This window comes from Barbus barbus (genome assembly GCF_936440315.1).
Source record: "Barbus barbus genome assembly, chromosome: 1".
Classification (NCBI taxonomy): domain Eukaryota; kingdom Metazoa; phylum Chordata; class Actinopteri; order Cypriniformes; family Cyprinidae; genus Barbus; species Barbus barbus.
Window position 1 is genome coordinate 41,541,073 of NC_136729.1, and position 27,195 is coordinate 41,568,267.

General features: G+C 37.3%; 1 protein-coding gene across 9 annotated transcripts in view; it reads left to right on the forward strand.

Moving 5' to 3' along the window:
• LOC306874232 (F-actin-monooxygenase MICAL2-like) overlaps positions 1-27,195 on the forward strand; it is a 65,505-nt gene that overhangs the window by 24,134 nt on the left and 14,176 nt on the right. For 4 of the 9 annotated variants that reach the window (XM_079424123.1, XM_079424122.1, XM_079424124.1 and 1 more), the window contains exons 4-19: positions 6,487-6,603; positions 8,710-8,811; positions 11,315-11,470; positions 11,921-12,021; positions 13,350-13,607; positions 13,726-13,841; positions 14,079-14,205; positions 15,122-15,212; positions 17,004-17,151; positions 18,165-18,364; positions 20,112-20,218; positions 20,314-20,382; positions 20,464-20,601; positions 20,946-21,059; positions 21,523-21,771; positions 22,685-22,792. In XM_079424123.1, coding sequence (XP_079280249.1) covers positions 6,487-6,603; positions 8,710-8,811; positions 11,315-11,470; positions 11,921-12,021; positions 13,350-13,607; positions 13,726-13,841; positions 14,079-14,205; positions 15,122-15,212; positions 17,004-17,151; positions 18,165-18,364; positions 20,112-20,218; positions 20,314-20,382; positions 20,464-20,601; positions 20,946-21,059; positions 21,523-21,771; positions 22,685-22,792 — 2,201 coding nt within the window. The remainder of the gene's footprint in view (positions 1-6,486; positions 6,604-8,709; positions 8,812-11,314; positions 11,471-11,920; positions 12,022-13,349; positions 13,608-13,725; positions 13,842-14,078; positions 14,206-15,121; positions 15,213-17,003; positions 17,152-18,164; positions 18,365-20,111; positions 20,219-20,313; positions 20,383-20,463; positions 20,602-20,945; positions 21,060-21,522; positions 21,772-22,684; positions 22,793-27,195) is intronic. The other 5 variants (XM_079424126.1, XM_079424125.1, XM_079424127.1 and 2 more) reach the window with 2 other exon arrangements.

A 27,195-nucleotide genomic window follows, 5' to 3' on the forward strand; every position in this document is an offset into this window, starting at 1 on the left:
ATCATTTAATCATTAAGCAGTTCCTCTTCTCATTCTTTTGATAGCCCTTATTTTTTCTATATATGCAGTATATGTTACCTTTGTTGTGTTTATCTACAGTGATATATCAACCAAAAATCTACACTGTAAACCCTAATAAGTTTAGGGTTAAAGTCTACTCAAATCATTTGAGAAAACTCACTCACTCACTCACTATAGTTATTATAATTAACTAAAACTAAAAGCATATTTGTTAATTGAAATAAAGATGAAATTAAAATAATTTTGAGTTGCCAACTAATTTAAATATATTTAAATAAATTTACAGCACTAAAATTACTAACTGGAATGAAAAATAAATATCTAAATTACTAAAATAACTAATAATAAATAACTAAAGAAATTAAACCATAAATAAATAAATGACAAAGCATCACATTTTTACTAGAAATAATTGCTAGAAATTAAACAAATTAAAATGAAAACGGAAAATATAAAAATAAGAGCTAAATCAAAATATTAATAAAAACTATAATAATACATAAATAATACTAAAATAACTCTGTTAACCTCAATTTCATTTAATAATTGTAGCTAATCCTATTGAATTAAGTATTTAAGCACAGTTAACTGAAAGATAGGGCTGGGCGATAATTCGATAACGATAATTATCGCGGTATAATTTTCCTTGATAAAACGATATGAAGAGTTAGATAAATGTTGGATATAATGTTTATGCACTAAAAGCAGAACAAAACAGCACGACTCATTTGAATCGTGCCACATGGACCATTTATCCTTTCAGATCAAGGATCAAAGTTCAAAGCGCCGCGCTGCGCGAGCTCACTAGAGCAGCTGATGCATTTACTCGGTCAAGCGAGCACTAAACAGCGCTGTGAGATCCAATGTGAACCTTTCTTGCAGGAAAGAAAGCACTACTCCAATCGTGCATCTTCGGGGGTCTTCCCGGCGAGAAGAACACCAGTTCGCGAACAGACTCCACTTCAGTGCATAGGCTTGCCTTGTTGAAGGAGCTTTAGCCTGAGTGATGGTGTCTACCACGGCCTGTGGTAGATCACTTAAGTCTGCCGCATCCCATCCAGGAGCCACACATGAAGGTTCCACAGATCTGGACGCGGGTGCCATATGGTGCCGAGCCCCTGAGAAAGGAGTTCCTTCCTCAGAGGAATGCGCCAGGGAGGGGCTGTCGTGAGGAGAATGAGTTCGGGAAACCAGGTCCGGGTGGGCCAATATGGCGCGACCAATAGGACCTGCTTCTCGTCCTCCCTGACCTTGCACAGTCTGTGCGAGCAGGCTCACTGGGAGAAATGCATACTTGCGTAAAGCCCGAGGCCAGCTGTGTGCCCATGCGTCTGTGCCGAGGGGCCCCTCGGTCAGGGAGAATATAGCTGGCAGTGGGAGGACTCGTGGGAAGCAAACAGGTCTACCTGAGCTTCCCTCCAATCGTCTCGGGATGGAGTCGCCACTCTCCGGGGAAAATGAGCTGTCGTGAGAGCGCATCGGCCGCACAATTGAGCTCCCCCGGAATGTGGACAGTGCGCAGCGATCTGAGCTGCGTGTGACTCCAGAGGAGGAGATGGCGGCGAGCTGTGACATGCGGCGTGATCGTACACCTCCCAGCCAGTTAATGCACGACACAGCCGCAGTGTTTTCCGTATGGACCAACACATGCTTGCCTAGCAGCAGTGGCCGAAACTGCCGCAAGGCCAGATACACTGCCAACAGCTCCAGGCAATTAATTTGCCAAAGCAGTCGAGGCCCCGTCCAGAGCCCCGATGCTGCCTGCCCGTTGCATGCAGCGCTCAGCCCGTGCTGGAGGCATCTGTTGTGACAACAACATGCCGGGACACTTGTTCTAAGGGCACCCCGGCCCCGTAGAAAAGCAAGGTCCGTCCAGGGGCTGAAGGAGTGGCGACACTCCCGTGTGATATACACCCGAAGTGAACCGCGGCTCAATGCCCACCTCGGGACTCGGGAGTGCAACCAGTGCTGAAGTGGTCTCATATGAAGCAATCCGAGTGGCGTGACTGCAGCTGCGGATGCCATATGCCCCAGGAGCCTTTGAAACTGTTTCAGTGGCACCACAGTCCTGCCTCCGAAGGAACTCATTCAGTTCAATCAGCAGTTCAGCACTGATTGGGCGCGCTCGTCCGTGAGGCGCACCGTCATACTCACCGAGTCTAACTCCGCACTGAGAAAAGAGATTCTCTGCACAGGGGAGAGCTTGCTCTTTTCCCAGTTGACCCGAAGCCCCAACTGGCTGAGGTGCCGTAACACCAGCTCCCTGTGATCGCACAACTGCTCTCGGGACTGGGCCAGAATGAGCCAGTCATCGAGATAGTTGAGGATCCTGACGCCCACTTCCCGTAGCGGGGCAAGGGCACGTTCTATGACCTTTGTGAAGACATGGGGAGACAGGGAGAGCCCGAAGGGGAGGACCTTGTACTGCCATGCCCGACCCTCGAACGCAAACCGTAGGAACGGTCTGTGTCGTGGAAGGTTCAAAACATGAAAGTAAGCATCCTTCAGGTCGATCGCTGCAAACCAATCCTGGGGCTGGATGCACCTGATCATGTGCCTGTGCGTCAACATCTTGACCGGGAGCCTGTGCAGGCCCCGTTCAAGACTCGCAAATCCAGGATTTGGTCGAAGACCACCGCCTTTCTTGGGTACGATGAAGTAAGGGCTGTAAAACCCCTGCCTCATCTCGGCTGGAGGGACCGGCTCGATTGCATCCTTTGCCAGGAGGACAGCAATCTCCTCGCGCAAGACATGAGCATTCCGAACTACCACTGAGGTCTCGAGAACGCCGCAGTACTTGGGAGGTCGCCTGGCGAACTGAACCATCCACGAACGCAGCTTCAGCGTGCTGGAAGCCCAGACACTGAAGACAACGATCGTGGCTGTTGACGGAGGACAGGAAACGACCGCAACCAAGAGGACACGGCCGGAACAGCGTCTTTAAAAAGACGTGAACTGACCATTATTTGCTCTTTTAGGAAATCTGCTCTTTTAGTTGAAGTGCTCAGGGGGATCGCTGCAGACAGGACACCGCTGTACGCACCGTGACGCCAACCAGAACAGCTTCCAGACAGATGATGGATGGCTTTGTGGAGATCAACACGTTCATCCACTCGGCTCCGAAGCAAAAATCTGATGAGTGGATGCACCTGACGCCCTTTTATACCTGTATGCACGGGGAGTGGCTCAGGTATGCAAAATCCACTAGCCAATATTCATTGGCGTTTTCTCTTAAGTCAGAGATGATTGGGGCTTCCAAGTAAATCCCCTAGGTCGTCACAACATAACTCGTAGTGACCGACAGATAGGGAACTGAGGTTGCTACAATTTTTACAGATGTTACTGATTTTAAAAATGAACAAAAATGTACCTCTGCATCGGTGCATCCTAACTCAAGCTACTATCAAATGTGCATTTCTAAGAGACAAAAAAGTGATATTATTTTTATTAATATTATCAGGCAACCCAAACCTGTTTCTTGATTTGAAACAATATCACTCATTAGAACATGCAGAAACTAAAAAAGGAATTTTTCTAGTTAGATATTTATTTTGTTAAGGAAAATTAATGGTCTGGTTTCTACAACTTTCACTTTGGAGCAAAATTCTGGCTTTAAACTTAAAAGAAAAAGATTTGACATTTATCGTGATAATTATCAATATCGACTGATATTAAATAAATTATTGTGATAATTTATTTGGCCATATCACCCAGCCCTACTTAAAGGGCAAGTAAACTCAGATTTTCTCATTTATATATTTTTTCATTTAATTTTTAAAACAAGCTATTGCCATATATATATATATATATATATATGTGTGTGTGTGTATATAATTGTTGATGTGAGGTATGTAACATGTTATATGCAGTGTTGGGGAAAATTACTTTTAAAAGTAATGCATTACAATATTGTGTTACTCCCTAAAAAAGTAACCGATTACGTTACTTGGCTACTTTTTATGGAAAGTAATGTGTTACGTTACTTTTGCGTTACTTTTTAAATATGAGCAGGGCTTGATTGTTTTTAATACAAGAAGTTCTAATTATAGCAAATGTAAAAGCCCTTTCACACCAAAAAGTGTAATGAATAAACCTCAGTCTGAAGGAAAAGTAAATTCACCTCTGTACAGTAGAACGCAGGAGAAGAAAGTTCAACACCCTTCAGCAATAAAAAAACAATGCCAGTTTATCTAAAGTCATTTTTGCTTATTAGTATGGTTGAACTGGATCATCAAAGGTCAGCAGTAAAGACATTGGTTAATAAAATGGGATTAGATATATTTGTGTTATTTAACATTTAATTATTGCAGTTTGCGTCATATTCTGAGTTTGCATTTCACTGTTTTAATTCATTGTGATGAATACTAAATCAATTTTTTTTTGCGAGTGGGATGAATTAATGCACATTCACATTTAGTCTAGGACTACAGTAACAGCATGACAGTGCACTGTCAGTCAATAAATGGGAAAAAAATAACTGGCGTTACTTTTTTGAAGTTTTTTATTACTAAAAAGTAATGCGTTAGTTTACTAGTTACTTGAAAAAAGTAATATTATTTACTTGTAATATTACTGTATATACAGTATATGTAATATATATACAGGTGCATCTCAATAAATTAGAATGTTGTGAAAAAGTTCATTTTTTCTTGTAAGTTATTTCAAAAAGTGAAACTTTCATATATTTTAGATTCATTGCATGTAAAGTAAAACATTTCAAAAGTTTTTTGTTTTAATTTTGATGATTAGAGCTTACAGCTGATGAAAGTCAAAAATCAGTATCTCAAAATATTAGAATATTTACATTTGAGTTTCAATTAATGACCATCCCTACAGTATAAATTTTGGGTATCTCTGGTTCTTTGAAACCACAATAATGGAGAAGACTGCTGATTGGCAATGATCCAGAAGACGAACATTGACGCCTTCCACAAAGAGGGTAAGTCACAGAGGGTCATTACTGAAAGGTGTGGCTGTTTACAGAGTGCTATATCAAAGCATATTAAATGCACAGTTGACTAGAAGGAAGAATTTGGGTAGGAAAAGTTGCACAAGCAACAGGGGTGACTGCAAGCTTGAGAATACTGTCAAGCAAAGCTGATTCAAACACTTGTGAGAGCTTCACAAGGAGTGGACTGAAGCTAGAGTCAGTGCATCAAGAGTCACCACGCTCAGATGTCTTCAGGAAAAGGGCTACCAAGCCACTTCTGAACCAGAGACAATGTCAGAAGCGTCTTACCTGGGCTGTGGAGAAAAAGAACTGGACTGTTGCTCAGTGGTCCAAAGTCCTCTTTTCAGATGAAAGTAAATTTTGCATTTAATTTGGAAATCAAGGTCCCAGAGTCTGGAAGAAGAGTGGAGAGGCACAGAATCCATGTTGCTTGAAGTCCAGTGTGAAGTTTCCACAGTCAGTGATGAGTTGGGCTGCCATGTCATCTGCTGGTGTTGGTCCACTGTGTTTTCTGAAGTCCACAGTCAACGCAACCATTTACCAGGAAATTTTAGAGCACTTCATGCTTCCTTCTGCTGACAAGCTTTATGGAGATGCTGATTTCATTTTCCAGCTGGACTTGGCACCTGCCCACACTGCCAAAGGTACCAAAAGCTGGTTCAATGACCATGGTGTTACTGTGCTTGATTGGCCAGCAAACTCGCCTGACCTGAACCCCATAGAGAAACTGATCAACTCCATGCCACGCCGAATTTAGGCAGTAATTAAAGCAAAAGGAGCCCCTACCAAGTATTGAGTACATATACAGTAAATGAGCATATTTTCCAGAAGGCCAACAACTCACAAAAAATGTTTTTTTTATTGGTCTTATGAAGTATTCTAATTTGTTGAGATAGTGAATTGGTGGGTTTTTGTTAAATGTGAGCCTAAATCATCACAATTAAAAGAACCAAAGACTTAAACTACTTCAGTCTGTGTGCATTTAATTTATTTAATACACACGTTTCACAATTTGAGTTGAATTACTAAAATAAATGAACTTTTCCACGACATTCTAATTTATTGAGATGCACCTGTGTGTGTATATATATATATATATATATATTCAAATATACAAAAGAAAAGGCTGCTCTTTCCCTCTTTCCATAAAAGTAGATGGCGACTAGTCACTGTCAAGACTTACACTTCAGTTTGTTCCTCACACAAAGCTATCGTATGACTTTACAGGATTTGGAATTTGAACTACTTTTATGTTGTTTTAATGTCCTTTTAGGAGCTTAACAGTCCCAGTCCCTATCCATTTTCATTGTATGGAAAAGAGACGATGATAGAATTTCCATTTTTGGATGAACTATCCAAAAGATGAAGCACTAAGTGAAAATGCAATCATGCCACTCTAATGACGATATTTCTGTTCTCACATCTGTGAGTTCTACTGATTGGTGTTTTTATAAGTGAGGCAGTGTTAGCGTGACTGTGAGGCTAATGGTTCTTGCTCTGGCTGGGTTTGGCAGGCATTCGGCAGCTCCAGCTCATGCTCCTGAAGATCGCTCTGCTTCTGGGTGTGGAGTTTCACGTAAATGTGGAGTTCATCAAGCTGGTGGAGCCTCCAGAGGACCAGGAGAATGAGGGTGAGACTGATAGCCCCAGATGCAGACTAGACGTCAGTCAAAAGTTTGGACACACCTACTCAATGTTTATTATTGCTACTTCTAGAATAGTAAACAATTACATTTACATTTGGCAGATGCTTTTATTCAAAAGTGACTTGCATTGCATTCAAATTTCAAATTTGACATTTTTATCAGTTCTTGCTTTCCCTGGGAACTGAACCCATGACCTTGGTGTTGCTAGCGCCATGCTTTGCTGTTTTTGGCTACTGAAAAGAAGATAACAATACTATAAAAACAACACAGATGGTAATATTTTGTTGAGATATGTAGTCATCACAAAATCCTATTTTATATACTTGCTTCTTCAAAGTAACCTTTGTTTGGATAATGGGTTTTAAATCTTTATGATCCGTTTGTGAGGGTCCCCCTTTCTAAAAGTTATGTATGTATAAAAATACAAATATTATAAACGTGTGTATTATATTCATCAGAACATAATTTAAAATAATTTAATAACTAAAAAATTATAATAATGAGAGTAAAATAACAGTAAAATAATTTGGGATCTAATGCTTTCTGACCAGTGTTTTGAAAACAGAATGAACCAAAAAATATTGTTTTGTTTTGTTTTTGTAGCATTCCCTATGTGGACCCTGGTGATCCTGGTGATCACCTAGTTTGAAAACCACTCGTCTTGGTCCTAGATTTGCACACTCCACCACAGATCCACTCCACTCATCCAAGTGTCATTTTATGACTACATAGCATGCATAGTGTTCACCCGTTACACACCGCTCTGCTATCTCGTTTCACAAGATTTTTAAAGATCAGAGAAAGAAGAAACTGATTAGTTGATCTTGATAATTAGAAACACAACTCAAAGGTCCAAGGAGTGTGTTTCCATATGTGGCCACTTTGATCATCTATGGTAGAACAACATTGCGTAAGCTTCTCCCCTAGACTTCTAGACCATTGACAATCTATCTTTCTCCCTTCAACAGCAATGACAGCAGGCAGATAAAAACAAAAGTGCTTTCTAAATTAAGAATGTGTTCTTGCTGTGACCCTGTACTATGGCCTTGAGCGAGACTCATGATCCTGGATATAGTTCAGTTGGATCTCAGGTTCTCAGCTTGTATGTGTTAAACAGTTTTGGTTTATTTTGCTTTTAAGTTGTACTCTAAATGTTTGACATTGATGGTTGGCTTTTATTAATAATAGCCGAATGACTTGCTGTGACTGCTTGTTTCTGGAATGCATAGTGTTCTTGGCACGACTGCATAATGCATACATGAGTAACATAACCTAGTCTTGTTGAAATATGTAGCTGTTAGAAAAATATGTTTTCATTTAGCAGATTATTTTCATTTAAAACAACCTGCGGTTCACTTAAAGCAAGAACAATTTGTTTTAAGTGAACTTGGGTGAAATGTTTTGAAATATTTTGATATTTGTATTTATTGTCCTATTGCTCCACCCAGCTCCTGTCCTCCCCAGAGGAAAAAATATTGCTTGGGAGATTTAATGAGTTCCCTGTTTTGTATCAACTCTCAGATGCTTTTGAAATTTCTTAGGAGAAATAAAAATAGAAACAACAGAGTTGTTGGCATGCTGTAAAAATAAAGAGCTATAAAATTAATGTGGATAACAGCTCCGATAATTAAGTTATTGGAGTTTAGTCATTGTTAGGCTCTCTTCTTAAACTCAAGAGTAAACAACATGTGTAGATTTACTAGAGTTGTTTTCTTAGTAGAATCATCTGAAAAGCATGATATGTCTATTTTTATTTCTCCTAACAAATGAGTCAATGCCTGGCATGCAGTAAGAGTACAGAGCTATGAAATTAAATTTGTAGCAGCTCATATAATTAAGTCTTTGGAGAGTTTGATGAGAAATGTTTGAGATCATATTTAAAACACAGAATTTTGCAGAATTTGACACCATGTCAAATCTGAGCACAGTTTGAGACACTGTTGAGATGTTCTCTGAAACTCAAGAATACTAGTGTCATTTTTTCAGTAGAAACATCTGAAAGGCATCTGAAAATCTCATTGTTCTTTAGGAGATATTAAAGAGTTGTGATTTGTCACTTTTCAGGCTGAATGATTGCATTTGTTTCTGCAGGGCCGGGTTGGAGGGCAGAGATCCGGCCTGCGGATCACCCTGTGGCTGACTTCGACTTTGATGTGGTGGTGGGAGCTGATGGGAGAAGAAACTCTTTAGAAGGTATGAGCTCAAATGGGTGAAGATGATGCAATCGCTGCTCATGTGAAATGTAAAAATGTAAAATCTGCCATGCTGAATTACATATATTAAGTGAACTATAATAAACACACATACAACCCTCTGTTTGCACAGTAACTAAGAGGCTATAATAATCTTTGCTCTATGATTACAAACTGTTCTAGCAGTTACTAAAATTGTACCTCACTAAAATATGATAGCTTGTACATGGAAATAGCATGTCATATGCTCTTTCAAATAAAGTAATAGCACACTTCTCAACAAGCCACACAATTTGAGGTATCGTTCAAGTCAAGGGCACAAACTATGAATTTGAGCAAAATGGCAAATGCAGAAATAATTAACCCCAAAAATTAGAATTTGCTGAAAATCTACTCACCCTCAGGCCATCCAAGATGTAGATGAGTTTATTTCTTCATCTGAACAGATTTGGGGAAATTGAGCGTTATATCACTTGCTCATCAATGGATCATCTGCAGTGAATGGGTGCCGTCAGAATGAGAGTCCAAACAGCTGATAAAAACATCACTATAGTCTACAAGTAATCCATACAGCTTTTCACTTTACAAGACATTGGCAATGCACTGGAGTTATCTGGATTACTTGTGGATTATTGTGATGATTTTATCAGCCGTTTGGACTCTCATTGTGACGGCACCCATTCACTGAAGAACATCCATTGGTAAAAGTGTGATTCAAACTTCCAAATCTGTTCCGATGAAGAAACATTTTCAGCAAATTTTCATTTTTGGGTGAACTATTCCTTTAAACAGCACTAATAAAACTTCTTCAGATATAATGCAAAACCTCTCTTTGTTGCACTTTTTTTTATCATTAAAACAACCTCAGCAACACTCTTTAAATTTGGCCCATGCTCTTGGCCGAAGTCTTTAGAATGGATTGTTTCATCCAAGAAGGCCATAAAATCAAGTTCTGCTGTGTAAAGCGATACTGCATGATGTCACCAGCCAGCCACCGGTTACATATGAGATCAGCGAGTCGACATATGCTCTTGAGGAGCTCTCAGGGTTTCTGAACACTTTTCAGCTGATGATGTGTGTCCGTTGGATTCTGTTTTCCTGGTTCGTCATCTTTGCTCTTATCCCTAACCAAATGCTTTTTCCAAAAAAGGCCATTTATGGGGCCTTCCAAACTATGAGATGTTAGCTCATTGCCCAATTATGAGTAACTTCAGGGAAAAAGAAACCCAGCTTGTTTTGGACATTAAGTGAGCTAATTCAGGACCTCTAGGGAAAGTTAAATTTATCCCAATCTGAGGCAGAGCAGCGGTCGGACGAAAGCAGCTGAATTTGGACCGAGTTACGCAGATGATGAAGAGGAGAACCGATGTCTTAGTGAGTTAACAACATGGCAGTAATGGAACAGTTCTGGCTCTTAATCAAATCTGTGTCTGTTCGTAGAGAAGCTCTGTAGAGCCTCATACATTACTTTGCAGGATGAGAAAGCAGAGCCAATTCTCCACGACCCAAGTCAACCCACTCAACAGCCATTAAAAATGAACAGCTTGTGCCGTTTTTGTACAATTTGCCAGACTGGGATGAACTTATTTGGCTAATGCATAAAGGCACTTTATGTTCCTTTTTTTCGTAGGCCTCTTAGACATCTTAATCAGGCATGATGCAATAAAATCAATCTCTTCAGAGTCGATCTGTTAAAACCCCCCAAACAAAACTGACAAACAATGTGAAACAAAATACTTTCTCGATCTCTTTAGGATTCTCTGTTTGAATACAAATATTCTTAAAAGGCAGTTTTCACCTTTTATTTGTTGTGCAGATCAACAGTGTCTTAGGAAATCTCTCGATCCATACGAGAATGCAGAAGTGCTTTAAAAACTACAGATGAATATTATAGGCGTTTGCAACTGGAGAGATTTACTTCACAGACTCAGACACAGATTAAAAGGATAGTTCACCCAGAAATGAAAATTCTGACATTATTTGCAAATTGTGTTCATGATGTTACAAAATTCCAGCATCTCCACTTAACCTGTCCACATGCAATACAGAAAATAAAGATTTTTGTCATTGATATACTATGTTTGTTAATATTTTGAATTTGATTTTATTTTTATATGTTTTAATTTTTCAAGTTTTAGTTTGAGTTTATTTAGTTTGAGTTATTTTAGTACTTCAAGTTAAACTAAATTAAAATGAGAACTGTTGACTTAGAAACTAGATCAAATAAAATTAGTTAAAAGTTTTTAATATTTTTTTTATGTTAATGCTCATTTTATTTCAAGTAATGATTTTTTTTTATTTACTTTTAGTTAACAATGATAATAAATAAATGTGGACTTTGCCTTTGGTTTAATTGAGCATCTGTGAACCAAAAATAATGGGCTTGTAATACTGGTAGAGTGGCATGTTTGTGCTGCATTAGTTTACCTCTATGAAACACGAGGAAACAAATGCAACGTTATAAACTTCTTTCCCCCTTGTTTTTCCCCCTTCTTTTTTCTCAGGGTTCAGGAGGAAGGAATTCCGTGGCAAACTGGCCATCGCCATAACAGCAAACTTTATCAACAGAAACACCACCGCTGAGGCAAAGGTCGAGGAGATAAGTGGAGTTGCCTTCATCTTCAACCAGAAATTCTTTCAAGATCTCAGACAGGAAACTGGTGAGCAATATGTGCCACATTAGCCATTAAAAATACACCACATTAGTCTAAACTAAGCATCCAGCTCCTTGGATATTAAAGAAATATCTCCCAACCATCTCAACTATGTACTTTCAAATCTTCCCGGCATTTCCGGCGACGTTTTCCATAAGCGTGTCAGTGCTATCAGCTGTTAGGAGCAGCCATATTTCAGTTATCTTCCTCTTGCTCTGATTTGTCACGGAAATGTTTATCCTCTGGGGATTATGGGCTTCCTCCCTTCAAACACTTACGTATGCTTTGTATACCTGTCGTGACTCGTACCCCTTTGGAACCGAATTCCTTTAAAATCCTGTATTAAACTCACTCTGACCTCATGAGATTCGTTTTGTCATATTACAGGCATGGAGATGTTACAGATGAGTATCTCTGACAGATTTAAGTAATACCACAATTTTGTCTCTTTCGTAGGGATTGATCTAGAGAACATCGTCTACTACAAAGACAAAACACATTACTTTGTCATGACAGCTAAGAAGCATAGCCTTCTGGACAAGGGTGTCATCATTCATGTGAGTTAGTTTTTTTTCTATTTTTCTCAGCGTCCTGCAAGAAGTAGGGACCAGACGCTTAAAAGAGTCCAGAGGCTTATAAACACTGCTAAGGAGCACATATTTATCAGGGGGAGAGAGACACACTCACAAACACTCTCTGGTACTCTGAGTTCTTGGGCCTCGTCATTGAGTTGTTGACACTGTCTGTGCTGATCTGATTCACGCAGTGAGTCAAGTGCTTGAACTGAGTGTGCGGCTGACAGTCTACACCTACGTATTTTGGATTGTGGCCAGCTTTGGAAAGTCATCCAATCTTTCCTCAAGCCCTTTTTTACACTCTCTGAAGGCAGATATTTTACTTAGTGTCTGTTTTGCAAAGATCTGGATTTTTCTGGTCAAGGTGAAGTGTGTTATTTCTGCACCACTAGTGCCACCCCCAGTGTGTATATATATGTATATTGATTTCTTTTTCATTGATATATATATTTTTTTATTTGATATATCAAAATATATAAGCATCCTAACAACAAGATACATTTACTTGAGGAACAAAGTTGCATAAGATATTAAAACTTATTTTCAGAGAATAATTTTTTGTTTGTGTGTTTTTAGTGTGGTTTTTAGCAAGTGTATGTGTGTGTGTGTGTGTGTGTGTGTGTGTGTGTGTGTGTGATTTTGAAGAACTACACTACTATATTCTATAAAAGTTTACATTTAAGGACTCGAGAATGTGGTGTACTCGTCAAGTAATAAAATATTTTACTTAGATCTTGTTAACGTGAGTGTACATATCTTAATATTTTCAATATTAAACTATCAAATAATTTTATAATTAATAATTATCTGATATTTTAAGACTTACTGACCTTGTTTCCTACATGTTTCTTCATGTTTGTCACACTACATGACTTTAATTTTATTTTAAACATTTATAATATTTTTTAACAAAATTGTTTCACTGTTTAATTTTTCTAATAATACATTAATAAATAAATAATATCCTTTTAATAAGGCTTGAATGCATACTTTTTAATTTATTTTGAAAATAGGTCCATGCAAAAATTGACCATCTTGACCCTTAAACTAAAAAAAAAAAGTTTTTTTTTCTTTGGTTGAAAAGTTTTTCAGTCTCCAGTCTTGTACTGAATATGAACTTTTTACAGTTTAATCCCTCAGTCATCAAGTCCCACCTTTCATAGTATCTGTTTCATTCAAAAATGTCATATTTCAGAAGTAAAATCCATCAGTAGACATTAGTTTTGACCTGCTTGCAGGCTTAGTTAAAGAATCAGTCAGTGGACATACTGTATGTTTGGTGTGGTAACAGAATTTTCTATATTGTGTAGGATTATATCGACACTGAGGCACTGCTGAACAGTGAGAACGTGAATCAAGAGGCTTTGCTGGCGTACGCACGAGAGGCAGCCGACTACGCCACCCACTACCAGCTGCCCACGCTGGACTACACCATGAACCACTGCGGTCAGCCTGATGTGGCCATGTTCGATTTCACGAGCATGTATGCCTCAGAAAGTGCCGCTCTTGTCCGGGAGAGGTTTGGTCACAGTGTGCTGGTGGCACTAGTGGGAGACAGTCTTCTAGAGGTGAGGAGAATACATTACTGTGTAGTTATACTTAAATAATCATTCTTGTGTTTATTTATTTTTATGATTTTTATGTTTGATTCTGTTGACGTGTTTGTGGTTGTCTGTCTTACTGTAGCCCTTCTGGCCTATGGGGACCGGCTGTGCCCGCGGCTTCCTGGCAGCCTTTGACACGGCTTGGATGGTAAAAAGTTGGGCGCAGGGTAGAAATCCACTCAAGGTGCTAGCAGAGAGGTCAGTGAAGATCATTTTTAACACAGTCACACAGCTCCATATGAATACGCCACCATGTTTTCATCTATAATATATGACTATTTGGTCATACTAAAATGATGAATAAATGAATGAATAAATAAATCAGTAAATCAATATATATATTTTTTTCAGATTTCAAAGATGTTGAAAGTGTTAATGCATTTAAAATACTATAAATAGCTTGTTTATGTAGTTGTTTCGTTTTTGTTCTTCTAGGGAGAGTCTGTACCGATTGTTACCTCAAACAACACCTGAAAACATCACCAAAAACTTTGATTTGTACACCATAGATCCAGGAACACGCTATCCCAACCTTAATTCAAGCTGTGTCAGGCCACACCAGGTGAGATGACATTACTCTCTGTGCACAGAAGGCCTATATTGTCATTAAAAATCACATGGTAAAATCACTGCAGTTCACAACCTCAAGTGAGCTATTGCTTTTATAAAGCACCTATGACAATGAGGATAAATAAACTAATACTCTGCTGCCCAAAAGCTTGGAATAATTATGATTTTTTTTCATGTTTTTAAAAGAAAGTCTCTTATGCTCACCAAGGCTGTATTTATTTGATCAAAAAAAGTAATATCACATGTAACAGTAATATCGTGCAATATTATTGCAATAAAAAAAAAAATATTTTAAAATGTAATTTATGATGGCAAAGCTGAATTTTTGCAGCCCCAGATTTTGCTGCTTAATATTATTTGTGGAAAACCTATACCAATACCAAGTCTCAAGGTACTGTAAGTAACATATTAAATGTATATTTTTACATATATTTTGACAGTAAAGACTTTTATAATGTTTATAAAGTATCCTGATAAAATATTAAGCAGCCAAAACTCTCTTCAACATTTTGATAATGACTGAGCACCAAGTCAGCATATTAAGGAAATTCAGCCATGGTGAGCATAAGAAACTTCTTTAATAAATATTAGTCTTTTTTCATCTCAAAATTATTCCAAAGTTTTGACGTGCTATATATAATCACAGCAAATAAATAAATGAGCCTAACTGTAGACTACTTATAGTTGCCAAGCAAATTGGCACATCAGTATAAAACAGTAAAATGCAAATCTGCTTTGCAACCACAAATGCCTGCATGCAATTTAAACTGTTAACTATTTTTGTTGTTGTTGTTCAACAAGGCTTTAAACATGGCTCATCCAATCAGAATTTAGAGATGTAAATATGAATTTTATACATTCAGTCTCATTGAAACTATCATTACTGTTTATTTTTGGGCATATTGTAGGTCCGCAACAACTATATCTGTGGAGAGATGAAGCCATGCTCTCTGGAACGGGCCGCCACGATACGCCGCCCTGTCAACTTGGCCAGGCGAGGTTAGAAGAAACTTCTAATCAGTCTAACACAGATCTATAATTATCCTCCGCTCTTTTACTTGAGTGCACCTTCCAAGAGTTCCTCAAGAGTTACCGTCACTGTATATGAGAGCTGAGATTTGCATATGATAATCACAGACAACAGGCAAGTAACTCGAGTTAAGACGAGGTAGCATTCCTACCTTCTGCAGATAGCAGGCAGCTCCTGTTTTAGGAGAGCGAGCGATGTGGCAGGTTCAGGGAGAGGTAGAATTTATTTCTGCTGAGGGAATTCGACCCAGACTGAGATTTGTTATTACCAGCAGAGCCAAAGTGAGAAGATTATACCCTAAGTAAAGAGCAAGGAACATGCTGAATACATGCTGCTCAAAGGAACCGTTCACTCAAAAATTATTTACTCGCCCTCAAACCTGTATGATCTTCTTAGTTTCGTGAAACGCAAAAGAAGAAATTTTAAATGTTCATGCTGCTAATTTCCATACAATAAAACATGATGACAGTGGGCTATAAAAACAACTTTTATGAATTGTAAACTATATTCAAAGTCTTTTGAGGCCACTGTCTGCTTTTGTTCATAGAAAACAGCAGCATGAACATTTCTCTAAGTATCTTTATTTATTTGAAGACAAAAAAAGGTCATACAGGTCTTGAAGGACATGAGAGTGAGTCAACAATGACTGAATTTTTATTTTTAGGTGAACTATCCTTTTAATGTGATGTCTTTTTTAAAGTATTTTCCTTTGAAACTTTCTATTAAATAGATACTAAAATATACACTACTGGTCAAAAAATTTTAATTATTCATTTTTAAAAAAGGTCTCATATGCTTAAAGGTCTGCATTTATTTGACTGATAATGCAGTAAAAAAATCACAGTTTTCTATTTTAATTAATAAAATGTTTTTAAAAATCTTCAGAATCACATGATCCTTTCGAAATCATTCTGATATGCTGATTTGGCGCTCGGTTATTATTGCTACTATATTTTTGTGCAACACGATACACTTTTTTAGGATTATTTGATTCAAGAATTAAAAAATAAATAGAACATACAAATCTGATATGCTTGATAATAGTTTGAAAAGTTTCATGTGCACCAAATCAGCATATCAGAATGATTTCTGAAGGATCATGTGACACTGAAGACTGGAGTAATGATGCTGAAAATTCAGCTTTGCATCACAGGAATAAATTACATTTTAAAATATATTCAAATAGAAAACAATTCTATTTTTACTGTATTGTATTTTTGATCAAATGAATGCATTATGTTGTGCATAAGAGACATCTTTCAAAAATATAAAAATATCTTAATTATTCTAAACTTTTAACCAGTATTGTACATCAGCTGTACATGCACTTTTCTGCTGAACTTCCTCCTTCCTTGGCTAAATTAGCCTCTTAACAGGAAATAGAACAAGAGACAAAAACCACATCTCTATAGGTTCTGGTCATGCTGCTGTATCCTAAATCAGTCACAATAAATCCTTTCCGCTATTGCTGTTCTTTTGAGCTTGTTGACATGTGGCTTTACAGCACCTAAAAACTGTCAGGGTGACACACTACTGTGAAACAAATAATAAAGAGTGTGTTACTTAAGAGGAGCATTATGCTGCTGCAAGATTGATGAGGCAAGTTCAGACACCTGACAAAGAGAAGACATCACCTTGACTTTCATTCCAGATTAACCTTTGTATATATTTTCATATAGCTACAGTCTCAGATTCTCAGAGTTTTTGGGTCGATCAGTTACAAAATAACATTTTTCTCTGTTTATGTGTGTGTTTAACAGAGTCTGAGATCAGGCCGAGTCGGTTACTGACGTGGTGCCAGAAGCAGACAGAGGGCTACAGGGGTGTGAATGTGACTGACCTCACTTCCTGCTGGAGCAGTGGCCTGGCTCTCTGTGCTCTCATACATCGATTCAGACCACAGCTCATGTGAGATTCTTTACAACATCTCTCTTCTGCAGGAAACAGCATCAGAACACAGTCTTTCTCTTTTATACATTTTACATTTAAAATCTGTAACTAATACTGTGATAAGCAGAATCACCTAAAGTATCGTATCTTATTATTTGATTGACATGTGTTATGGTAGTACTATGGTACAGTGTAGCTAGTGATATTGTCTGATTACCATTATTCATATACCATGGTGTTTACATGGTACTCCAAGGTACTTAATAGAATACTGTGGTATTATCATGGTGTATGTTTAAATATTGCCATGGTACCTTGTGCAAAAAAACATGCACTAAACAACAATGTCTTTAGTACATGTTTTTTAGATTGTCCAGAATTAGGTATAAACATGGTATTACAATAGTGCCATGTCCAAAAAACATGCTAATATTGTCCATTCTAAAGGATGAATAAGGCAATCTCTTGTAAAACAGTAGTTTACATGACACTTTGATAATGTTCATCTGATGAGTGAAACATTAGCAATGGAATTAAGTCTTAAGCACATTTAATAAATATTTGGTCTGCTTCCTGACATGCCCACAAATCACATTCTGTTTTGGCAACCATTCTAGTCAACTCTCCTGTATGTTTATTAGCTTTTGTCTTTGCACAGTTACTGTGTAATCCTAAACATGAGCAGGACATGTGAAAAGACCCCTTGAGAAATCGCTTTCCCATGTTACAGCTTTTTTCCTTCAAAAACAGATATCCTGCTACACGATATTTATTCATCTAAACAGCGTGACTTTTAAACTTCAGCGTTCTTGGCTGAGAAAGCGTTTGAACAGCATAACCATGTGCAACATTTCACACACTTTATCAAGGGCCATTTTTCAAGTCTGTCATTTGAGATTGTCAAAAGTATCTTAAAGAAAGCAGAGAAGTTTCACAGCGGCACATTGTCCTTTCTATGCATAAATGTCAAGAGGGCAGCTTGTTTAATTCAGGTCCCATGCTCTCTGTTCTTATCACCTTGTTTCCTGTAGTGATTACGACTCTCTCAATGAGCAAGACTGTGCCAAAAACCTTCAGCTGGCATTTGATGTGGCGGAGAAGGAGTTTGGCATTAAGCCTTTCATCACAGGGAAAGAGCTGGCAGCAGGTCAGGAGCCGGACAAGACCAGCATGGCCAACTACCTCTCCAAGTTCTACGAGCTCTTCCGGGGAACGCCTCTACCTCCCTCAGGTAGATCATCATCTCTTTCATTACAACCCTATTAAGTTTGGAATGGTAAACTAGTATACTATTGTGCAGAATACTTTATGCAGAATCAAGTACACTATTGTTTAAAAGTGGGTCGGTAAGGTTTTTGTAATGTAAAGTCTCTTATGCTCACCAAGGCTGCATTTTGCACTGTAACATTTTGAACATTGTGAATTATTATCATTTAATAATTGTTGATACATTTTTGTCAGGACACTTTGATGAATAAAAAGTTTCAATGAAAATGATGTAACAATTATAAGAGTATTTACTGTCACGTTTGAATTAAATGCATACATTTATGGCATCATTGCTCAATAAAAGTATTAATAAAAAATAATTATAATTGAATGGTAGTATACATATATACAATAATGTCTCTTTGACTTCTTTGATCAGACTCCAGAGATAAAAAAAAAGAGATTTACAAAAAATATTGAATTTAAAAATAATAATTTTTTTAACTTCCAAGATGGACAAAACTTGCTTAATTAAATATGCAGAAATATATAGAGTTCTAGTATTTGAACATCTCTCCTTACCTTTTGATGAATTGAAAAAAATGAACAGCAATTATTTGAAATAGAGATCTTTTGTAACATACATTAGTGCGGTTAAATCGATTAATCGTGATTAATTCAAAATAAAAGTTTGTGTTTACATATATACCTGTATGTGTGTGTATTTATATATACATACATACACCGTACACACACACATATTATGTAAACACAAATTTTAATTTTGGATGTGATTAATCACGATTAATCGAATTGACAGCACTATTCTAAATGGATTTACTGTCACTTTCAGTTTCCCTCATCAGTTTAATGGATGAAATTACTGAATAAAAGAATTCATTTAAAACAAAAGATCTTCCTGACCCCAAATTTTGAACAATAGTGTACATGATCAGTTCAATTCGGTATTCAATATTCACTTCATTTCTGGATGTAATACCAGCCACAATTTTTTTTGACCTTGTTCTTGACTACTCTGGATTTAAAATACATATATAATACAAATATAAACAGTATACTTGCTAAATGAAATATGCAGCATTAATGACAACAATCCAGCATACTATTAATTTAACATTTCTCATTGCATGTTTGTTTTTCTTATACTGTAAGAGTGGGCAGTATGTTTCAGTACACTTATATTTCACATCAAACAGACATAGTCTCATAATAAACAATTCAGCTCCTTCAGCTCTCAAAATATACTTGGCATTGTTACATTTAGCCCATTAAAGGTGTTCAAAAATGAACCTTTTACACGGTCAAAAACCTATTACCTGTTTTGAATGTGTCTTCCACCTAGTTAGAGTTTGCATAAGGTGTGTCCATTAAGGAAACACACAATGCATTTATGGAAAACCCCTACTGAAAAGCATTTTATCTGGCCTTTTGCACTCGAACATTTGTGTTACACAATTCCTTCTGTCACGCAGTCATGCCAGGAATGCATGTCTGTCTGAAACCAGGTTACCGCCCTGGAGATCTGCACATCACCACAGTGGAGGAGGCCATAAATATTCGTTAAAACAGCAGAAGCACATCTGATGTCAACTAAATGACATGCATTCAGATAGCTTCTTCTAGGTCAATCAAGCTGCAATATGAGGCTTTTATGTTGTAAAGTGATGTGTGTTTGGTTACAATGCTTATTTGTTGTAGTTGTTTATTCCCTAATGCCATGCAAATGTTTGTCACGTGGTTTATTATAGATTCAAAGCGAGATGGTGATGCAAATAATGAAAAATGTCCATCAGGTTCTCCTAGACCTGTTTACAAGTCATTGAGCTTGCTTCAGCCTCGTAAACGCATACCCAAGGTAGTATACACTGGGTTTGATTTATTACAAGCACTTTTACAGTTTGGTTTTTGTGCATCACCTTTTAAAGCAAAATATAATTTATTGTTCCTTAGAATGACAAAAAGATTGAAGATAATGACGCCATATACAAGAGAAGACGGAAAATGATTTACTTAGAAGAGGTCAGTATTATAGTATATAGTAACATACCAGTAAAAGCATGTGAAACTAGAACTGCTCTCAGAAGTCCACTTTTCTTCCAGCCAATCAGATCCATCAACCAGAATTCATCTGCATCCAATGAGGGACGGGAACTGAAAGAAAACAAGGTCAAGTTTATGGCCACTCAACTTTTAGCCAAATTTGAAGACAGCACAGCAAGCTGCTCTATTCGCAGACAGGTAAATACTATTTTGTCTGAACTCACGGCATCAGAGGAAGATTTACATTACACAGAAAATCTCTGCTAGTACTCTAAAGTATCTTTGACAAACATTGAAATATGATACGTCATAATGTGTTGCACAAGGTTTGACATCAAGAAATGGAGCTGGATGGTTTACGGCATATTGGTTTTTAAATTACATAAAAATAATGACAACATTTAGGGGTTAACTATTCTTTTACATTTTGGCTTTCTGAGTATTTCTGTGCTTAGTTAATCTCTTCTTTCTCTTTTCTTCCCTCTGTCCTTCTGACACTGGCTTCCTTTTCTCTGAAATTGTTCCTGGTATAATGATTTCAGTCTGACTCTAATGATGAGAGGCCTCCAAGACCTCCATCGCTCAATATGACCGATAGCCCTCTCTTTAACATTATCAAGAAGAAAGTCCCACTACCCCCACCCCCTAAAAAACAGGTAGAACCTCCAAAGTCAAACAAAATACTTATAAAAAGTGCCATTTATCACCTGGTATTAGCTGTCACATAATCTAAATAAAGTATTTTTTGGTATTTTTAAAACTGTACACTCTTTTTTATTGGCATCTGTGGTTCCATAAAGAATCTTTGAAGTTTTCCATTCAAGGTTCTTTATAGTCTTTATAGTAATTCTTTTGAGGTGTTTTTGTTTGTTTTAATGTTGTTCAAAAGTGTTTTCTAAGAACTGTTCTTTAAAAGGTTCTTTAGGGAACATTTCTGCAAAACCTCCTTTTGGAACATTTATTTTTATGAGTGATTTAGCATACAATAAATGTCATCATTAAATTTCACAGTGTGAATCTCTGCCTCTCTGTAGATTCACTCCAAAGTTCCCCAAGTTTGTGTATTATCAGTATGACAGCTCATATCCAGCGCTGCCCACATATGCTGTGTGTTCACAGTTTTCGTCCATTGCCTGTGTACGACACACTGAGGAGCCCTCGGCTCCTCTCTTCCCCTCGCTTCATTCCAGTCCTCTGAATCCATGGAGGAAACCACTTCAGCCAACTCACACACACACTCACACACAATCAGAGGCAGAGAACACAGCTGACTCAGACTCAGGAAATACAGCCACCTGCCATTCAGCAGTGCTGGCCATGAGAGCAATGCTCCAGCGCCTCCAGAGGGTGGAAGAGGAGATTAGCCAGGTGAACAACCACCATCTTCTTCTCGTCTAATATGTGTATTATAAGTAGGGCTCCTCAAGTTTTGAGATATGCTCAAATATAGATTTAACAACAACATTAAATGTATTGAATGCAGGTGGAACATTCTTTATAATGGGTGCCACATTTGTCCCTGATTAACATAAAACATAAAATTTAAGACAGATCTTAAAATGTCAACCCTGTTACCATTAGTTTTTTTAGTCAAGAATTGATTGTTAAAAACAGGATCATTCAAATCTATTTTTAATGTTAATAATAGTAAAAACAGTCAACCCTGTTACTATTAACTTTTCTAAAGGAATAGTAACATCCCAACCTATATTGAATTTTTACTTTGCCTGAAATGGCACAGTACTATTTATTATCACTTAAACACATTATTTTCTAGACAGAATGTCTACAAGCAAACAGAAATGCATTTAATTAATCTTTTCAGAGTGGAAAATGCACCCATTTCATAGAATGTCCAATTTAATACATTTACCAGTTTTGACATTAAAACTATTTCATTCTGTTCTGTCATCTCTCTAAAGACTGAGCTATGAATAGCTGTTTATATGTTCTAAAGTCTTTTTAATAGAATATTTATTTATAAATAAATTCCAGATGGGATCCTTAGCAAAAAAATACATTCCTAAATTATGAAAAATAATGTTACTTATTGTTTGATATGTATGTTTAGAGGCAATTTCAACCAATTTAAGATGTGAAAATAGTCAAGTTAACGGCATTTAAAAAGCATGACATTAATCACAATTCTATTGACAAGTAATAAATGTCAAACACATTAGTGGACAGGGATCTAACCACAGATTTTCCTGTTCACCACAGGCTCAGTCTTTATTTTCTTCCACTTTTTTCTTGCTGTTTTCTTTCTATCGGCTTCACTCAGAGGAAAGCCCAGACTCAAAAGGCCAGGGAGTTTCATAAAAAAAGCATAAAGGAGAAGGCTGTGCATTTGAGTGCTCTGTTCTCTGGCGAGGCCTGCTCATCACTTCAGGTGACTATGTTACTGCGTTTGTTGGCTTTCCTCACTCAGCTGCTGTTGCATGCCCTGTGGTTTTAGCCTGTGATCACTGAGTGACTGAGCATCATTTCATGCACATGCAGTCTATGCAGATATCATCGCATACTGAGTAATTAATTCCCTGAATCCCCGCACAGCAATAATTGGTTAATAATCTGTGTAGCAGAACAGATGTGGGTCAGCTGAGGACATACTGCAGTGCTCGGTACATACAAATGACCTGTTTTACTTTAAAAGAGTTAATAAAGTCAATGAATGCCAGTGGACATCATAACATATTAGGTGGTATTTGGTTGTTCTTTGAAGAAATTGTTGGTATAGGGAAGTTTTCTCTCAATTCTAAGAGGGTTGGCAACTTTCACATGCCTCTCTTAGTCTTATAAAGGGGTCTGGGCTGCTCGGGGGTCCTGTAAGCATTTAAATTGATCTCTCAGACTGGAAAAGCAGCTTCTTTGCTTTTTTACTGAACACATAAGGAGAAACCATTAGTCCAGGACAGGTGTCCACATATGATTCAAACATCCTCATTCTCTGTGCATTTATTATATTTCCTAGCAGTAATATGTGCTTCTGTGAGAAAATGCTGTGGGTGAAAAAAAAAAAAATCATTAGATAAAAAATTATCTATCTGCAACAACTGATGCTAGTTCTTCTCTCAGTATGTGTGAATTGCTCTCTCCAGCTTCATACTGTAACACACATGTTCTGGGTTTTGTCATTAAAGTACGAGCCAGACACTCCTCCTTGTAATTTCTATGAACCAGTTGAGTATATTTAGCTTCTTAAAGCATGAAACAGTCCTCTAGAGCCTTCAAACAACTGCTAAATATGAATGTATAATTTTAACATTTTCCACAAGGAACTTATGTTACATAAATAACATAATTTATGTTGCAGGTTTCCTGATTTTGCACAAAGCAGTATATTTTTATATGTACCCATAGGAAAGAAAAAAACACAAACGAGGTCTCTCTCATATCTCAGTTGTTACTTATAGGCAAAAACAAGACCAAATGGAGAATTAAAGGGATAGTTCAATTACTGATATCAGTTACTCGCATGTAGTTCCATAATAATTTTTGTTCTTCTTTGAAACACAAATGAACATACAGTACTATGAAACCTGAGAGATTTCTGTTCCTCCAGTGAAATTCCATGCAACCAAAATTTTGATGCTTCAAAAAATTTATAAAGTAATTATAAACATAATCCATAATTCATCCATAGTTTAATCAAAGTTTTCTGAAAAGGCACCGCCACTTTATGTGATGAATGTTTGAGCTTCCTCAAGAACCAATGGGATTTGTTCTCATGTATCAAGAAAGTGCTTTTGAGCTTCCGTTTACTATATTTGATGTGCTTTGTATAAAAAGCGTCAAACATTTCATGAAATGAACTTTTAATGGAGGAACAGAAAGTTTCAGAAGAGATTTCATCATCTCAAACTTTGCTTAAAGCAAAGTCTGCGATTGAAATTCAATATTAAAAAACATCAATATGTACTCAAACATGTCTTATCAAATACTCTAAGAACACATTTTCTGCAGCTGTCCATATTAATTTCACTGCTCATTTCATTTGTCTATTTTTGTGTTTACTTTTTACCATGGAATTTTTGGCGAAACATCAGAGATAAAGTACTTTACTATCAGTTAAACATAACTAACAAATGCTAAGAACTCAGACCTCCTAAGATTTAAAAGAGCAACATCTGAGCAAAATATTTTCCTTTGAGTAATGAGTGTCCTGTAATCCAATTTTCTCAGTTCTGAATATTCAAGTTATCTCTGTTCTGGAAAGACTGACTCCTCTGCTGTCTGACCTTACAATCCATCTCCACATTAACCCCACTGCACCCAATCCCAGAATGCATTGCTGCTCCCTACAGTACATCCTCCCATGATCTCTCCTAATCTCGTCTCCTGTCCTCTGACATTGCCTGCCATTACTTACTCATGCACTTCTTTCCATCTCTAATATCGCTTAACACTCCTAATACTGCTTGCCCATGTAACAGCCTTTAATGAATCATCATCAATTCATGCCTCCTCTGGCTCTTTCCTCCACTCCTAATAAGACCTCAGACTGGGCAGCTAGACATGCAGCTTTGTGAAGAGAAGAGAGAATCAGCCAAAAGCTCAAAGGTGCTTTTCTCTGAGATAGATTTCATTAGTGCCTGTCCACCTTTTCAGCAGCTTTGTTCCGGAACTATTTTTATCAATAATTTTCCAATAAGGATTTTAAAAAAAGTCTTTGTTAAAGCGTTGTAAGCCATGAACCAGGCCAACCAGCTACAAAGTTTAGGGTAAGGGTAGGTATGGGTGGGTAGGTTTAGGGTAGGGTTAGTTATGGACATTAAAAAAGCCTCAGAGCACATTAATAAGATGGTGGTAGCACAATCTGATGGGTAGCATTTTTTGCTATCGATTTGTGCTAACTATCTGTTTAATGGGAGGTCTCTAATTTTACATGCAAGTATAGCTGAAATCACAGCATAGCTATTGTCTTTATCTTATGTGTAGCCTATTTGATTTGATCAAACAACGGCTCGATTATAAATTAGGATTTTTTTGTGCAGATTAACATCTTAGAAGGGAGAGCTGGTTATGTAGTCTTATGGGTCGCGTTTCAGTCACTATTTCATATTCATTCCTTTGTCTGACAAAAGAAACAGTCAAATATATCAATGAAAACTGTTTTATTGAGAATTTAGCTGCATCAAAATATAGTATGTGGGCACAGAGAGGCAAACAAATGTAATAATAAATAATAAATATACATTTTGCATGTTCAGAAGAAGTGAGCTGTCATGCGAAAATGTAAACAGGTTTGTGTAAGTAAATTGCTCAGTGCAAAGAAAGAGACGTAATGGGAACCTGGTACTTCTTTTTTCATGTGTCTAATAGACATGAACAAGTTCTTTGAAAAACATCTATGACCTTTGAAACTCTTCATGCTCGATGTTGACTATGGTTTCACTAATTATAAACATATATTTGCATAAAACATCCATATTTGTCGATGCCCATGTTGATCAGAGTATTAAAAACTTGAAAAGTATTAATTTAAGGTACATTTAGAACAGATAAAAATGTGCGATTAAGTTGCGATTAATCAGGATTTAACTCGTGACAATCATGCGGTTAATCACGATTAAATATTTTAATCGATTGACAGCTCTACTTTAAAGGTTTATAAGTTGTTAAAAAATACATTTGCCTATAGAGAAAATGAATTAATTTTTATTTCTGGAACCCGACTGTAGCACTTGATTAGCGTTAGGCAGGAAAAGTTTAGCAAAATCAATGTTGTTTATTGTCATATGTGTTTCCACAGACAATAGACAAGACAGAATACAATAGACAGTATTGCTATGTATAAAAAATAATACATAATATGCAGATATAACAATAATAACAAATAATAAAATACAAATTAAAATAACAAAACAATAAAATGACAGTGCCATTGATGAGCTTAAAGTAACTGGTACAAGATCAAATTGTGTTGAGTGACACTGGGATCACTGATTTTGATTTCAATTCAGTCAAATCAGATCCTTGGCACATCTCTACCAAAGAAAAATTTTCATGAGTCCAGGTCCTGCGCTTCTCCCTGTCGCCACAGGAGGCCGCCATCTCCCGTCCTCCCGGACTCATCTCCCGTAATTACATACACCTGTCACATTACATACACCTGTCACATTACTCAGACCTGTCACACTCATTACACACGCAGCTGTTCCCCATTGCCACGGACTATATAGTCTCCTCTCTCCCACCACTCTACTTGGTTGCATTATTTGTTATTTGATGTGTTTTGGTTTCTAGTGTCTGCTCTGGTCTGGGATACATGCACGGTGTTGCCATTCGTGTCCCAGTCCGTTAATACTTAGTTTTTTGCCTTGTTGGCGTTTTTGTTTGCATTAAAAGAGAGCCTTCCTTGCACTTTGACCCTGACTCCGTCTTTTCGCGGCGCTTCCTTCGCCGTTCCGTGACAAAAATAACATTTTGAAAGCTAAAAAAAAAGCATTGTTCAACCCATCCATTTAGCTACTATTCCAACTTGCTCTTTCTCTCTCTTCATGATTTGTGTCTGTGCAGCCTCACTCTTCATCTCTCCATTTCCCTAATTCCATCCCATTGACCACCCCTTCATGCCCTCTCCCACAATGCACTGCTGCTTCCTGTGCGCCTCCTCTCATTTTATCCTATCCCTCTCTGCTTTTGCAGCAAGTAAGGGCATGTGCAAATTTTACATTCTGTCCCAGTCTGAATCTAATTCTTACTTTTTCTCCTCCTCAACCTGTATCCATTTGGTTAAGGTGTTGAAAGGCAAAAATAGCCTTTTCAAACCATTACATGTGCAGCACTTTA